This window comes from Eschscholzia californica, unplaced genomic scaffold (assembly GCF_041429995.1).
Source record: "Eschscholzia californica isolate CP2 unplaced genomic scaffold, dmEscCali1.0.p SCAF_2, whole genome shotgun sequence".
Lineage (NCBI taxonomy): Eukaryota > Viridiplantae > Streptophyta > Magnoliopsida > Ranunculales > Papaveraceae > Eschscholzia > Eschscholzia californica.
The window spans coordinates 5,308,562-5,326,054 of NW_028238309.1; the positions used below are offsets into that span (position 1 = coordinate 5,308,562).

Genomic DNA, 17,493 nt, shown 5'->3' on the forward strand with positions numbered 1-17,493 from the left:
AAAGAAATGAAGAATTGGAAACAGAAAATGTTGAACTGGAGAAAAACAACTAATGGTTTGCAGTAAAACAACTAATGTACTCGCATTATATGGTCTACGCCTATTAAATATAAATTACTAAGCAATATGAGGAGTATTACGATACAGTACCAATGTCTTTCCTGTTCATGACTTCCAACTAGTGTTTTAGTTACAGAAGAAAAGGGAGAACATAAGAAATCGCGCTCCACCCTGAGTAGTTCAAGTAAATAAAACATTGTAAAAAATCCAAAGAGAAGTTATAAGCAAAGTAACAGAAAAATTGATTCACCAGAGAGGACGGGTTGCTTCAATGTTCGAAAGCATTTGACTGAAACATGGGAAACACAAAAAGAAATAAGAATACGAAATTAGTTATCATCGGTAATCTAGTAATAATATAACAATATTATATTACTTCCACACTTGACTGATACTATGTCTGACGGGGTCGGTATTTGTTCAATAGCCACTATGTAATGACAACAAAAAGACTTGAAATATAAGAAAGTTGGAAGAGAAAATAATTTTTGTTATTTTCAAAAGTAAAAAAAAAAAAAAGAAGTTTGGCAAGAAAATGAGATGCAGACATTGGTCTATTGACTATAACGGTAAACTGTGATTTGGATGAAGAATTTGGTTCATCGTTAATAGCATTTATGTTTGTGCAACAAAATCAGAAACATTTATATTTAGGATAACATTGAAGACAGAGGAAGATAATGGTTTAGGATAACATTGAAGACAAAGGAATATAAATCAGAAACATTCCACCTGAAACAACTAAACAAAGACATAGGTTTGAAAATTTACTTCCTTCTGATGTATAAATAAGAAGGAAGATGAAATCTTTCAAATTTCTGGGCGAGAGGCAAAATTTCCGGCAAAAATTTCTCCAAAATTTCAAAATTTGAAAGAAATAAAGAGAGAAGAAGCTGTTTTGAGAAGGTTTTACAGAGAGAAACAAAACGAGAGATTTAGAAATTTTCAGAGATTTAGAGAGATTTCCCGGAATTTAGAGAGATTTATCTCTAATTAACGTCCAATCTCGGGTGGGAATTAAACGCTCCCTCTCCATCACGCTGACAAGTAGTCAGGAAACAAGACAATTTCCATTAGAGGGGAAAACGAGGAAAAAATAAATTGAAAACCATAAAAGTGTTAGTTGTCCTTTACAAAAGGACTTCAAATGTATTTTTGACCGAGTTTGGACTGCATGCAAATTTCACCTCTAAATTTTGGACCAAACGATCATTTTTTTGAAATGAAAAATCATATTTGTTCAACCACCCTATCCAAATAGAGAGAAAGAGACAACATGATTCACGTGGGCATAACTTCCCTTTTTGTACCCACGAGCCAACCGGAGGCTTTCTTATATCTATCACCCTCCTCGGAGCAACAAAATTTGTTGACTGGCCCTTCATGGTGGCTTCACGTTTCCCCCCAACATCTGGCTTAGTTGTAGATTCAAATCTCATTTGGGTTTAGTTAGTAAAGGAACACTTTTTCCAACAAGTTTTTGGTAGTATAATTTTATCAACTCGTGATTAAAAAATTACTACCCACACAAAAATAAGTTTTCCTTCTCACAGGATCTTTGTTATTTTAATCTTTTTTTGTGATACAATGAGATTCGAACTAATATTTGAAAAACGGCCTTAAAAATCATTTTTGGCCTGTGCACCCTAGTTTCTACTGTTATAATATTATTGCACAACTAAAAAAGGTCTTGACTATTCAGAAATAAAATTTCTATCATTACATGACATGGATACACGATCGAGATGTGATAAACATGATAACCGACAAAGTTAAAATATGAATGAAAGAGGTCTAAAGCTCAAAGACATAAGGAAAATGTTTAAAGATCAACAAACTTATTATTTATACCTTTATTAACTCTGGATTTCACCTCTTATAAAAATCAAACTTCGGATCTCTTGCAGGTTTTCGAAATTTATGTTCAACCATTTAAGCAATCAAATGTTGACGTTTCTGCCAATATTTTGAATGCGACTATCTGCTCATTTTATTTTAGCTATAAATAATAGATGGAGAATGAAATGGACATTAAACAATGAAGATCTAATATTGAGCCCATTTTCTTGTGGCAACAAGATAAATACAAATCCAAAGGCATCTTCAAAAAAAAAAATCCTAAAGCATCTACCTACCTACCTAAATCATCTTGCCCTAATAAAGAGAGTGAACCCAAACTGCTAACTTGCTAAGAGAGTTGGAGAAACAAAATAAGAACACCCACAGAGCCTGAGATATTTTCATATAGAGGGCCGGAGAAAGAGTTAAGAGAGAGAGAAATGGATATTTGTTCATTAAAGAGTGTTGTGAAAAACTTGGCTCCCCATGGGAGTTTAGTAATGGCTCAAATTATTACAGCAAGTTATATAGTATTAAGTAAAGTAATCATGGTTACTGGAATTAGCTCTACTGTCTTTCTTGTTTATCAATTCATTCTTGCTACACTTTTAATGGCACTTCTTGCTTTTATCTTTGAAAGGTATATTTTCCCTCTCTCTCTCTCTCTCTATATATATATATATAATTTGAGTTCTTTCTCTCTCTAATTTTGTGGTGGATACAGAAAGAAGATGCCTCCTCTAACAAAGCAAGTCTTAGGAGGGATATTTCTATTAGCACTTGTTGGGTAAGTTCATCATGATCTTCATCTTCTTCAATTTAATTTAACTTAGTATTATTTTTAGGGTTATTTCCCTAATGGCCCCCTACTTTGTGACCAGCTTCCCGCTTGGCCCCCTACTTTACGAGAAATACCCATATGGCCCCCTAAAACCGTTAACTTTAACTTTCCGTCACTCTCTCTCCTCCATCTCTTTTTCTCTCTCTGCCATGTCACGCCACCTCATCACCTTCTCCGGCAGAGGTCGCCGGCCGGCCAAATTTCCGGCCGGCGACCTTCAAACTAAAAAAAAAATTTTTTTTTTTTTTTTTTTATCTCTCTTCTTCTTCTTCTTCTCTCATCTTCTTCCTCTCTCTCATCTTCTTCCTCTCTCTCTCTTCTTCCTCTCTCTCTCTTCTTCCTCTCTCTCTTCTTCCTCTTCCTCTCTCTCTCTCTCTCTCTAAAATGGCCGGCGAAGGGGGGAACCCTTCGCCGGCCGTCGGTCTGGGAAACCAGACCGACGAGGTCTGGTTATCCCAGACCTTCGAAGGTCTGGTTTCCCCAGACCTTCGAAGGTCTGGGAAAAACCCAGACCGACGAAGGTCTGGTTTCCCCAGACCTTCAGATCTGGGAATTCCCGGATCTGGGAGTTCCCAGATCTGAAGGTCTGGGGAAACCAGACCTTCATCGGTCTGGGTTTTTCCCAGACCTTCGTCGGTCTGGGGAAACCAGACCTTCGAAGGTCTGGGATAACCAGACCTCGTCGGTCTGGGATAACCAGACCTCGTCGGTCTGGTTTCCCAGACCGACGGCCGGCGAAGGGTTCCCCCCTTCGCCGGCCATTTTAGAGAGAGAGGAAGAAGAGAGAGAGAGAGAGAGAGAGAGAGGAAGAAGATAGAGAGAGGAAGAAGAGAGAGAGAGGAAGAAGATGAGAGAGAGGAAGAAGAAGAAGAAGAGAGAGATAAAAAAAAAAAAAAAAATTTAGTTTGAAGGTCGCCGGCCGGAAATTTGGCCGGCCGGCGACCTCTGCCGGAGAAGGTGATGAGGTGGCCTAATAGATGAAGTGGCGTGACAAAGAATCCCACATTTTGATGGGCCTATGGGTCGTGGGGGTTATATTTTTTCAGCCGTGTTAATTGGTTCTGTATCTAACATCTAGGAGCTTTCAACAAAAAAAAACATCTAGGAGTAGTCTGTTAAACTATAAAAAGTATTTGTTTAATAGAATTTCTCAACTAAATTAAATCGCTCGTGGTTTGGTTCGGTTACCAAACCAAAGTGGAAGTGGATTGGTTCGGTTTTAATCGCTGAACCACCATAAGAAAACCTATAGTATGGGCACGAGTGACACGTAAGCGATCGCAACGTCGTCGAAATGGGAAATAGTATCCGAGAAAGTGGTGCAATGAGATTGCCAAAAGTGATCTCATAAGAGTTGTGATTCAAATGGTTTTCAAAAGCTCAGACAAAATTTCGTTCATATGCTATTCTTATGTATAAGGTCGCTTTTTCAATTAGTCGTTAATGTGAATGACCCATAACAATGTAGCCCTATTTCTAATAGATTGGCCCCAAAATAACATATCCAAATTATAAGAAATCCCATGGAAGTCACTATTGCGGAATTCGCATCTTGTAAATTTGGATTTGTACGGATAAGTTGTCATAACCTCAAAAGCTACCCCCGGCAGGGGTCAAAAACTACCCCAAAGCATTGCTAAATCTCAACCAAAAGAGCATTTCCAGAAGTGATCCCAAAAGCATTGTAAACAAATGACCAAAAGGCGTTGTCGAAAGTACTTTGGGCCAAAAAGCTAATGGATTACGGAGGATTATCATGGAATGAGATTCGCAGAAAGTGATCAATCAGCTAAACACGAAGCAGTGGGCAAGCTCATTGGACTTCTAAACATGCCATTACCAAAAATCCTAAACCAATATGCTTATTTTGATTCTATTTCATTTAAATTTGTGCATAGATCAGCAACTAATACGGCTAATACTCTAGCTAAGTCTTCTAGAAGATTAGACCAGTCTCGTGTTTGGCAACTTATGATGCCTCTTTCTTAGCAAAACTGTAATGGAGTAAAACTCCCCCTTGGTATGAATATATAGAATAGTTTTGGTCAACAAAAAAAGCGTCAATCAAAAGTAACCAAATGACAACATCTCAACTATCAAATTATCAACTCAACAAAAAAAAAACTATCAAATTATCAAAATGCTAAAATAACCTTAAACCTATTATTAATTCTTTTTAAGATGTTATCGTACTCATTGTTAAGTTAGTGGTCATCTAACTCAAAACCGATTGGCTATAGTGGAGTGTGGAGAGGACTTAGACGTTATATTATTAGTTGCTAAATCGTCTTTTTTTCATGTTGGACTATTCTCACACTCATTTGGTTATTTTATTTTAAGTTATTATATTTCTCTAACAAATAATTAATTAAATGTGTTAAAATTATGTAATTTGGGAACAGGGTAACAATAGCACAAATAATGTTAGCAACAGCACTCTACTTCATATCAAGCACAATAGAAGCATCAGTACTTAATATGATTCCTGCTATTACTTTTATACTCTCCTTAATCACAAGACAAGAGAAACTTCAACTTGGTACATGTTGGGGAATTGGGAAGATCTTTGGTACGATTTTATCCATTTCTGGTGCCTTGACTCTAGTGTTTTGGCATCCTGAATTATCAGCATCAACCCCATCTCCTTCTCCTTCTGTCAATGATCTTAGTAATTTCATCTCCCTCACTTCTTCTACTACTATTGCTACTACTTCATACACAATTTGGGCCATGGGTTTGTTGATGGTGATTGTCGGCGTTATTGCTTTTAGTACTTGGATTCTAATGCTGGTGAGTTTATGTTTTACACAATTATATTATATGATTCGTTATACATTATATTAGCATATTACTAGTAAGGATAGAATAAGCAGATAATTGTCTGAACGACATGAAACTAATACGTACAATATTATTTAATGTAGGAGCCAATGACAAAAAAGTACCCGGCGGAGTTGTCAATGACAGCTATCATGTTCTTCTTTGCAACTCTACAAACTGGACTAGTTGCTGTAATCGTTAACCGTAAGGCTTCTATGTGGCGGTTGAAATGGGATCTTGAGCTCATTAGCATTTTTGTTGGTGTAAGTATTTTTTTTTTTGGGTTTCTATGTTTTAATCACATAACAAATAAACAACAATTTGTTTCTCATTTTCAATTTTATTTGGTTATGTGGAAATAAATTTGGTGTGTCAATTGATTTTGTGATATCAGGGAGCTGGAAACAGTGGAATAGCCAACTTTTTTGTTGCTTGGTGCGCAGGAATAAAGGGGCCTGTGTTTGTAGCCTCCTTCTCTCCATTGGGTCTTCTATTCGCCACCATCTTAGAAACCCTATTTCTAGGGCAAGCTATGGGGGTCGGCAGGTACTTACTTGATCACCACCCTTATTCATTGTCTAAAATTTCTAAATTAGGGATTAAAACTTTGTTTAAATATAAGCTTGAATGCGAAAAATTGGTTGTTGAATTGAGTTTATAATATGGTCTATTGAAATTTCTTTACAGTATTGTGGGATCAATTATGATAGTGGCGGGGCTTTACATATATCTATGGTCAAAAGCGAAGGAAGAAAAATACGAGTTATTAATGTGTTCAGATGACTTGGATGACCAGTCTGCCTTGGCTTCTTCACTTTTACGGAGTCAATGCTAGCTTATTAGCTCGCCAATCGTCTGCTCTTCTTTTTTCTCTCTTCTCTCTCTTTCTCCAACATCCGTACGGATCCCTTCTAATTAGCATAAACGTAAATGTAACATGGATATTCAGATTTTTTTGGGTTTTGACACAAAACTCTACCAGTGTCATTTCAAAACTTTTAAGATTATGGGTTGTAAATTTACATAGGCAAGTTAGGGCTTTAGCACGGGCTAGATTTTTGACAATTATCCAGTTGGTATAATAAAAAAACATTAACCTTTCTTCCATATGCCTTGTCATTATATATATTTTTTTTTGCTTGTTAATACATTTTCTTGGTTGAGTATAAATCATACAAGACAAATGTGCCACAAAAACATCCGACGTAGCCAGGGGAGCGCTTCCAGTTTGAGTTATTGGTATAAGTTCAATCTTTCTAAATATTAATGTCTTTGATTGGACTTATAAAGCCAGATGGTTAGGAAATTCGTGGTAGCAATTGGCGGTCTATATGACAAAACTAAACACGTTATAAATAAAACTTCGCATCCGTTAGTGGTTGATGTAGCAAAACCACAAAAACGAGGATAATATCAATACGATGTGGTAATAATAGAGATAATATCGGTAATTTCTAAACTAGGTCATGAGGGAAGTTTTCACCAAAAATAAATCTGTATTCGTTGGTAACAATGTGAGAAACAAAATTACTAACACGACCTTATACTCTTTAGACCGATCTAGACTCTAGATTCCAAAAAGGGGCCGGTAATGATAAGGCCCAAAATGGGGAAGTTAAAGAGAATCAGGCCCAATACTAAATAATAATGAGGAAAAAACCCAGTAGGTAAAAATACAATTTTACCCTCCAAAATGAAATTTTCCATCCAAATCAACGTCAAAAACAATTTTGAACATTTCTGAACAATTCTTGGTTTGCTCTCGAAAATTTTGTTAATTTCTGAACAAATCTTAGTTTGTCTCAACAATTTGTAAATTTTTGAACAAATTCGTTTTTGCTTAGACATTGCTTTGCCAAAATGTTTCGCATTTTTTTCTTTTGCATTTTACATAGACAAACTAACACAAACATTTTGGCTACAACATTTTTCGATTTGTCTTGTGAAAAAATAAATGGTTTCCGCATTTTTTGTTTTGCTTTCGACATAAATATAAAGACTAAAGCATTTTTTTATTTGTCCTTTACAAAAATTAAAATGTTATACATATTATCCTTTGTATTTAACAAATCCGTTAACGAACAAATAATAGTTTGACTAATACATTATATATGTTGTTAAGAACATAAATATACATGACGCCAACATTTTATAATAAGTCGGGACATTATTATAGATATTGTCAACATTTTATAACAACACAATGATATATGTTGTCAACATATAAGGGTAAAAATGGAATTATGAAAAAAATATGTTGTCTTGTTAACAACATAATTACATATGTTGTGAACATTTTGAAAAGTGTTCAAAAAATGGGTCTTTTTAACATTATTATTTTTGAGTGAGTTTTTTTCCTATTAGGGTCTAGATTTTTGAGTTTTTCACTCATTTTTTCTTTCAAAAGTAGTTGTCACATCAATAACATAAAAAAATTGATAAGTGCCTCATAGCCATAGGTCAACAGAAAATCACTAATCACCGAGTGAAAGTTGAGCTAAAGGCCCATGTATTTTTTTTTTTTTTTTAAGATACAAGATATTGTGAATGGGGAAGAGTAAAATTACAATATATTTGTATCCAATTTTTCACTAAAATGTGATATAGGAAGAATTAATTTTATTTCGCAGCTAACCCTAATTTTCTTGAAGGAGTCCTTCCGCGTGATTCGATCCCGGGACTTCAAAGATAAGAAGTTGTGTCTCCAACCATTCTGCCGCTTCCTCTTTTGTGTTATCCCCGCCGTTTACCAGTAAAACCCTAATATCACGAACCCACGATAGACGAGGTCTGTTTCGCGGGAAACTGGTATCATTCAAATACCGGCAACTACTCCCGCGTATTTTCTCCCCTATATCTCTCTTCAAGCTCATTCCTTTGAATCCTTTCTATAGAACTCAGGAGCGGAGGTTGAGGTGGTTTAGGTTTTTAGTCTGGTGATTTTTTTTCCCCTGATTTGGGACGGGAAAGAGAAAGGGGAAATTCTCCTAAATCGACGGCAAGCAAGGAGGAGCCGAGAGTTCTAGGGTTGAGTCTTGATTCTTTCTAATCTAATCACTTGTGATCAGATTCGGCAAAAAATGTCTTGGTGTGCACATTGTGTTAAGAAAACCATAACTACGGTTGGAGCTGATGGTCTATTGTAAGTTGAACTATGATAAATTTTGATTACCCTTAGTTTGATTATATTTGCACTAATTAGGGTTAAGTTTATTTGTTTTCTCCTCAGGTGTTGTACGACGTGTGGGAGGGTTGTTGATGTAGATAACTTTGCCAATGATGTTGTCTTTATTAAAGGTCCCGGAGGACAGGTTTGTTCTAAATATGTTGTTATTTTTGTATCTTAATGAGCATATTTTTTCAAGTAATAGTTTTTTTTTCATGTCTTCGTAAAGCTTGCATTTTTGTTGCTAATGCCATACATTGTTCGAGTATCATTTAAACTTATTGTCCCTGCTGTACACTAATTTCATGTTATCTGTAGAGCCAAGCCAGTGGCCGTAATGTAAGGACTGTAGAAAGTAACTATTCTGAATCGCGTGAAAGGACTCTGAGAAAGGGTATGTTCAACTTGTTTTGTTATTTATTGAACATTATAATCTGCATTTGGGAACTGCTGGAATACACAGTTCATATGTATATTTGTTATGATATTTCTCATTTGCAAATCAACTTCCGCATAGACGTATACTGTATCCTAACAGGTGTTTTGGGTTATAATCTAGGATGCATGTGGTTATTTAAAGTTAAATACAAAGTATGGTCCTTGTGTTCTCTTAACCCAGCTACTTATTAAAAAAAAGAAGGAAAAGACACTATTACTTTTGTACACTTCAGAAGTAAAGGATTCCGTGAATGATGAGTTCAAGTGAGTCTTATGTTTTTTTTTTTTGTGCGCCGTTCTTACTTACCAAGGTGTCACCTGAGCCCTGGAGTTAAACACAGTTAAAATTCTGAAAGTGTTGTCCAGATGCATAGAAGATGGGCTAGGTCAGGTTTTCACACACTAATGTTTTGCAAGTGTGTCACTCCAACAACGTCAAGAGGGCTGTTAGTCTGTTACAAAAGATATAAAACTAGGATCTAATATCCTCTCACATGTACTTCTCAGGTTCAGAGTTTCGGTCCTATGCTGCCATCCTTCTGCTTTAGCATGCATGTTAAGTGTGAACATTGTTTTGATGCTGCAAATTGCATGTATTCTCATTACCATACCTTCTGTTTGTTGCAGGAAGAGATGAGATTAGTGATATGGTATTTGCTCTCTCTGTACGTGGTGGAGATTCTGTTATTGACCAAGCGAGCGCGTATTATAAAGTATGTATGCGTAAGTTTGACCTTCATTATTACCATCATCATTGCTTACATATAATGTCTAAATGTCTGAACCTCTTTTCGTTCGAAGGTTGCGGTCGGGATGGGTTTCACTAGGGGCCGTAGGACCTCACATGTTGCAGCTGCTTGCCTTTATGTTACCTGCAGGTTAGTGAAGGCCTTTTATATGGCTTTTGCCTAAATTCTCTACTACTTTCGCTCAGTTTCATATGTGGCAAGACTCTACCAGCCGGTCATTTCTGTTCCACTTAATCCCTCTTTCACGGCACATACCTTTCCGGCTAAGGAATGGGAAATCATTCTCCTATTGCATCAATCTGTTGGACTCTTGATCTACTATGTAAATATGATATTGATTTTCAACTTTGGATTTGTTACTGCAGTTAACTTAGATCATCTATTCTTATGCTTTCCAGGGAAAATAAGAAGCCATACCTTCTGATTGATTTTTCAGAATATCTACAAGTAAATGTGTAAGAATTCATTACATTCTATTTTTTCCAGAATCACTGTTGAAGTTTGTTTTCAAAATGTTCGCATGTGATGTATTATTCGCTCAATGTCTGAATGCACCATATATTATGTTTCATCTAACACCTAAAGTTATGTTTCAGTTATGTTCTAGGAGCTGTATTTTTGCAGCTTTGCCAAATATTGAGCCTTCAAGAACATCCCATCATCCAAAAACCTGTCGATCCTAGCCTTTTCATGCACCGGTTCACAGAGCGTAAGCGTTCATTAATTTCTCGTATTTTAAGCATGCATCATACTCCTTACTACGTATGCTAACAATAGTCATCATTAGTGATTTACAGTTTTCTTTCCTTGCCATGAGTATGTAACTCTTTGCCACCACTTTACACATGCTTATGCCTTGGGAAGAAATCTAGTTGGCTTAGAGAATCAGCATTACGGAGTAAAGTGCCATTTTTGGATTTGCAGGTTGACTAGTCGACTTGTGATATTTTATCTGAACTATACAGTTATGTGATTCTAACCGTTGGTTCAGATATGAATCATTTGCTTAGTCTAATGTGTGATTCAGTACATTAGCTGTCGGAAGGCTGATATTTGATGTTATGAATTCTTAAATGTATGTTGTGTATCTTTGGATGGCTTGCTTTTAGATAAGGAATCATTAGTTAAATAAAAAAGGCAAAGTATTCATAATTGTGTACTCAATTAAACAGCTGCTCAGTTGCTACAAGGGTAACGTCACTTCACTGAAGTTTTCCCGTTTGTAATTGAAACCTAAAATGCTGCAAGTGATTCGGTTATTGCATCAACCCACTGAGTTCTAAGAATACGTCACTAGCGAGAAAATAACCAATATAAAGACTTAAAACCCATCACTTATGATATGTGAACTAAGTTGGAGACTAGAGCTGACTATTTTCTACCAGGATATTCAATTGTGTTGCCAACGGGGTCAAAATGTAGGCAACTCCTGTTGCTCAAACCAAGGACTGCAACTTGGTAACCACATGATCGGTTATTCCCTTACTATCGTCTATTGATTACTTCACGTAGCTTGCTAGAGAGTAAACATATGTTTAACATGTTAATGACTGCCTCAAATCTTATTCGGGAGCCCTTGGTTTATATTGGTTATTACGAAAAATGTGTTTTGGTTTCTATAGGTACTTGTGCGCATATACACGACATATATACTGTTGAGATTCTTGAGAAAATAATGATTAATCTTCATTATAGGTTTACTGGGAGGGAAAAAGAAGCCAGAGGTTTGTAAGACTGCATTACGCATTCTCAGTAACATGAAGCGAGATTGGATGAATGTAAGTTCTTAAAAGTGATTCGATTTTAGAGGTTTTGTACCATGTTTGATTGCTATCTTTCTACTTAAAGCAATGTTTTTTAAAAAAATTTATTAATACTAAAAACTATGAATACATCCGCAGACTGGGAGGAAACCTAGTAGTTTGTGTGGTGCAGCACTATACATCTCTTCACTTGCTTATGGACTCAAAGTTACACAGGCAGATATTGTAAGTTGAACTCATAAAGTGGTGGTTTTTAATAAGCATCCAGTGTGGTCTTATAACTAGTTCAACACGACCTAATTTACTGTTAGGATAGAAGTTCTTGTTATTCAGTTCAAACCTTATTATTTCAATCAGTTTTGCAGTTTGTATGCTATTCAAGGTTGTTACTCAAGTGCTTCTTATTATTATATATGCAGATAAGAGTTGTACATATCTGTGAAGCAACATTAACAAAGCGGCTGATTGAATTCGAGAACACAGACTCAGGGAGCTTGACAGTAAGCTTTCTTATGATGTTGACATTATGATCATAATTTACATTATATGTTGTTATCTTCGGCATTTCACTATTTATTCTTGCACGAGAAAAGAAAATGCTAATTATTTCAGACTTCATTTCTCTCTCATTCTCTCCCAAAAGTTGCAATTTCATTATCGACAAATTCACTCTCTTAGCTCAAAAGCCAAGGAGTACCCATGGAAAACAAAACATTAAATAAACATGTATATTTTATATCAAAGATCTCTACTAATATCCGAGCTATGTCAAAGATAGATAGAAAAACTGGATAAAAATTATGATTGTAGATGAAAACTCGAGACTTCTTTACTTGATAAATTGACGGTAGTATTGCTTCCTTTCTATAATAACTACTATATAAATAATAAATATTATACACAAGGGAAATAGAAATTAAGTATACGAAACATATGAAGATGGTGAAATTGCATAGGCTTCAAATTACGAATCAGTAGTAGACAAAGAATATCTTATGAATTGTTATTATATTAACAATAGTAATTTTCAGAACTGTAAGCTTGCTGGATTACCATCTACCACATTAAGTTGCAAGGTCATCACCCAACACCATCATATCCCTTTATTTGAAAGTTGTAACTTCAACATCATATCGTGAAAGAATACTTAAAGTTCTACTTAAAGACCATGTACAGTCAGAGGATGTGTGGCTATCTTTTATTGAGTCTTGGACGTTTTATCTTATAAGATTCTTTGAAATCTGAAAAATCTATGTCTCGAGACTAGATGATAACTTATCAGGCAATCCTACCGGTTTAAAGAAGCAATAAAAGGTTTTCATGATAAAATATGCTGTCTTTTAGTTATTTCTTGAATCTGTACAGTGAGAAGCAAACCTCGTGAGGAAAAATTAATTGTGGAGATCAAGTTGTTTCTCTTACATGCTTATGTTTTTCTATTTTGACTTTGTAAAAAGCTAAGATTATCCTCAAAAAAAATCTTCCTTGTATCAGATTGAGGAGTTTAACTTGAGGGCAGAGGAGCTTGAAAGAGAAGCGATTTCAAACCCAAAACCAATTCCCGCGGCTAAATCATCTGACACAATGGAACTACTGTGTGAACACAAGAACACTTCAAAGCATTTCGCCCATGGACTTTGTAGAGCCTGTTATGATGACGTAATTCCGTGCAACTTTTCCTGATTAACTTATTTAGCTTTCGCCATTTATCTTATGCTTTCTGGTTCTTGTAGTTCATTGAACTTTCTGGAGGACTGGATGGAGGATCAGAACCTCCGGCTTTCCAGCGAGCTGAACAAGAGAGAATGGCCATTGCAGCTAGCAAGGAAGCTGAGGAATCAAGTCTGGTTAGTTTATTTTCATCTCTAATAAAACAACCAGACGTTTAGTGACTTGTGACTAATCGACCTTTCTAGTAATATTAGCTATATTTCTAACTTTTTCCTTGCTTTATAGTGGCGCTTTTGTCTGCCATTTTTTTAATTTAAAAATGGAACTAGTTGAAGTGTTGAAGTTCTTCATATTAGATTATAAGGTACAAATATCAGAGGATCTGCTATGTTATTTTCATCTTATAGGAAGTTATACATATTTTGAACTCCAACTGATAGGTTTTTGAGGATGGAAAATATCCAACTATGTTCAACGATATACAATCAGTACAAGTTGAGCGTACATGACATGAAAATTTTCATTTAACTGATTTTTGTAATTGTATATAGAGATTAGAGATGAGTTGGGAAACCTTCTAATACGACTGTTCGAAGGTAATGTGAGGATGATATAGATAATGAGGTGTCACTCTGACCTTGATGATTTAGGCTGGGAGTTGTTTCTGTTATGTTGTTTGTAATTCATAACTCGAGTCTCTCTTTTATATCTTATTACTTATTTTTGTATTTTGTGTTATTCTGCATTAGTTGGAGAAAGAATCGGTGCGCGCCTCTAAAGATGACCAGCATCGCATTGAAAATAAGGTTGCTTGCCCATCACAAGACAAAAGTAAGTCGCCTACCTGTTATGTCGGTGAAAGAACTTTTGTTTTAAAAGTTTATAGGTTTGCATGGCATAGATATTCATAATTGTTTCGGAACATAATTGCTTTTTAAGGTGATAAAATTGGACATCAGACAGTTGATGAGACTGCTTGCGTTCAACCAAAGTGTAATGAGGATATCGATACTGAAGCTGGCGATGAACTTACGTTTGATGCTACTACTAATGCTGAGGTTGGTCCCTTAATTTTACGCCACTAGTGTATAGTTATGTCTTGATTCTGGAACAAGGTTTCTCGGCACTTCACTTAATGCTTCTCCATGAAAATCCCTGAGCCTTGAACATGAAATAAAGCCAGTTGATATATTTGTTTCCACAATTAATTTTACCATTTGAAAAATATGATTTTTTGTATAGCTGGATGGATACCTTCACGACGAGAAAGAGAAGGTGATTAAAAAGATGATCTGGGAAGAGATGAACAAGGAATATCTTCAGGTGATCAATCATTTTTCCCATCTGAGTTTAGATACTACGAGCCTCTACTCTTAGGAAGGCTGTCCACTTGAATCAGGGTCATGAACCAAATCGGGTTTGACTTTTGATTAGGACTAGTCAAATACATTATGGTTCAGATCATTCAAACTCTTCATTACTGGTTGATGTTACTTTTTTGATTTTTTTTTTCTTAAATCTTCTATGATTTAACCAAGGCAGTGTTGTCTGTCAATTGTTTCAGGAACAAGCAGCTAAAGAAGCAGCAGCAGCTGCTGCTAGGAAAGCTTATGCTGCAAAATTTCAGAATTGTTCAGAGGAAGCACTAGAACTTGCTGCAGCAGCTGCAGCTGGTGTTGCCAAGTCAAGAAAGGTACTTTCTGAGACTATCTACTTTAAAAAAAATATCTTATTGCAACAGATTACTTTTAGATGTTACGTGCTTTTAAGATGGCTAATCCATTGAGAAGAAATGGTAGTTGTGATCCCCATAACCCATCTTGTTTCATGTTTTACTCTTTGCTTTGGATTGGTAGGGGCCTTGGTTACTGTTAGTTTGCAACAATTGGAGAACTAATTAATGTGCGTTTTAGTCCATAAAGACCTATTGACTTCAAGAGTCAAGAAATTGCACAAAACGACTTGGTGCCTTGGTGACATCCCCAATTTTATTATTTTTAAATGATTTGGTCATTACGAATAATATATTATCCAAACGTGTAGGAAAAACAACAAAAAAAAGCTCAAGATGCAAAGAATGCACCTCCTCCTCAAACTGCAGCAGAAGCAGCTCGTCAAATGCTAACTAAAAAGGTAAATATCCTCATCCATCGTCAATCATAATCCCTTACTTCCAATAATGTTCTTTACATTTACCAATTCGTAATTCATTTTTTTTGAAGTCTAGATTTTCTTGTCTGCCCAATTTTACATATTATAAGCATATTTCTGCATATATTTATATATGTCGTGGTTTCTGCAGAGACTCAGCTCCAAAATCAACTACGATGTATTGGATAAACTCTTCGAAGAACCTGTAAGTAGTTCTTTTATGTTCTTTAAACTACTTGATTCTAACGTGCTATTACACAAGTCACATCTTTGTCATCGGTCTTACTCATTATAGAAGTTAAAATTAGGCAATTATTTCAACCGAACTCATCTCGGAACATCACACAAGAAAGGAAAATATTCAATGAAAACTAAAATCTCTTTCTATTAATCTCATAGTCAAAACCACCATATTTCTTCCACGGTCTACATTTTAACAGATCCATTTTCGAATTATGTTGTCTAGGATGGAGTTGACACAAAAAATCTTGCTGCTGAAAATTTACACTTGGTCCAAAACGAAATCAAGCATTTCTGTTCTTGCTATAACATTGAAAATCAAATCATTTAAGCCAAGATTATATTCATGAGATCGTCATTTTTTTCATCCAACTTTTTTTTGTTATTCTGAAAATGTTAAACTGCAATGAAGTAAAATTCGTCGAAGAAGCTTAATTTCACTTTTTTGCAACTCATTTTAGGTAGATATTGGTTGAATGTTTTACTTTGTGACATACTTGGCAGACTACCAAGAAGAAACGAGATGATTCTGACAACACAAGTAAGGATATGAACGGTAACGAGGAAGAACCTACGTCAGATATCCTGGACAATGAAGAAGGAGATGATGATGGTGATGATGGTGGTGATCAATCTTATCGAGAAGAAGAAGAGTATGAGGATTATGCTTCTGAGTACTGGTCTTAGCAAAGAGCTTTTTTCTGTTTTTCATAAATTTGAGGAATCCAGAGGTGTTCGAAAACTGATCTTCAAATAAGAAAAACTACTAATTGGTTTTTCAACAATCACCCTGGTCCTGTCCTGCCATGATTGAAGCTCAAATGGAGGTAGCATTTCCTGTTTCTTCTTAGGGATTTTTGTTTTCATAAGTTTATGTCTTTATTCAAATTTTTTATTTGTCAAAGGTATGGGTAATGTTGTAACAAAAACTCAATAAGATAAATATTATTGTGGCCTTCTCTCTCTATATATATTAATAAAAAGAAAAATCTTTTTTGTTCTCTCTTTTTTAGTCAAAAGATACGAGTTAGAAAACAAGATTTTGATATTTCTTTTACATCCACAACTTAGATATGAAATCTGATTAGGAGTTTGAATTTTATCTACGTTGTTTTTGTCTGGTTTGTGATATCCTATTCGTCTAAATAGCTAATATAGATTGATTTAGGGTCCGTTTGATACGCGAGAAAATATATGGGTAAGAAAACGGCTTTTTTTCCCGTTAGAAAGAAAACAGATTTCTTACTTCAAAGTCAAATTTTAGGTGTTTGATAAGAAGGTGAGAAAAAGATTGCCTTTAGATAAATGTTTATTAATTAGGTTTTATTTTTTAATTGAGCCTTTAATCAATATATAAATGTTAGATATTTAAGGGGTGCCTTTAAAATTTAAGGCGTGATTTTAGACAAATGTTTGTTAATTAGGTTTTACTTATTAATTGGGCCTTTAACCAATATATTAATGTTAAGCATTTAAGGAGTGTCTTTAGAATTTAAGGGGGGGTGCCTTCAGAGTTTTAACTTATTTATTAATTCGATTTTATTTATTAATTGTTAGATAGAAATGAACAGAGAGAAATAAGGAGAGAAAGTTACATGAGGACAGAGTTATGGGAGGAGGGAGAGAGAGAGAGAGAGAGAGAGAAATCAACTTTCTCATCTAAAAGGCGGGGAAAAAATTATTCTATTTGTACACTTTTTTTTCTTAGGAAATCGATTTTCTTACCCAAAGTGACGAACTAAACAGCGGAAAACT

General features: G+C 35.3%; 2 protein-coding genes across 2 annotated transcripts; both read left to right on the forward strand.

Annotated features, from left to right (window-relative positions):
* Positions 1–1,911: 1,911 nt before the first annotated feature.
* LOC147555573 (WAT1-related protein At4g01440-like) lies at positions 1,912–6,667 on the forward strand. The gene is made up of 6 exons (XM_086663197.1): positions 1,912–2,539; positions 2,624–2,686; positions 5,143–5,530; positions 5,665–5,823; positions 5,955–6,106; positions 6,248–6,667. Exons 1-6 carry the CDS (start codon positions 2,340–2,342, stop codon positions 6,393–6,395), a joined length of 1,110 nt encoding a protein of 369 aa, XP_086519323.1. The 5' UTR covers positions 1,912–2,339; the 3' UTR covers positions 6,396–6,667.
* A 1,300-nt stretch (positions 6,668–7,967) lies between these two features.
* On the forward strand, positions 7,968–16,739 carry LOC147555574 (transcription factor IIIB 60 kDa subunit-like). Its single transcript, XM_086663198.1, has 19 exons — positions 7,968–8,702; positions 8,790–8,871; positions 9,045–9,120; positions 9,792–9,877; positions 9,966–10,042; positions 10,312–10,368; positions 10,510–10,622; positions 11,609–11,691; positions 11,815–11,901; positions 12,096–12,176; positions 13,171–13,335; positions 13,410–13,523; positions 14,097–14,178; positions 14,287–14,405; positions 14,590–14,670; positions 14,912–15,040; positions 15,391–15,480; positions 15,650–15,703; positions 16,243–16,739. The coding sequence occupies exons 1-19, from the start codon at positions 8,641–8,643 to the stop codon at positions 16,423–16,425; spliced, it is 1,821 nt and encodes a 606-aa protein (XP_086519324.1). The 5' UTR covers positions 7,968–8,640; the 3' UTR covers positions 16,426–16,739.
* Positions 16,740–17,493: the final 754 nt, after the last annotated feature.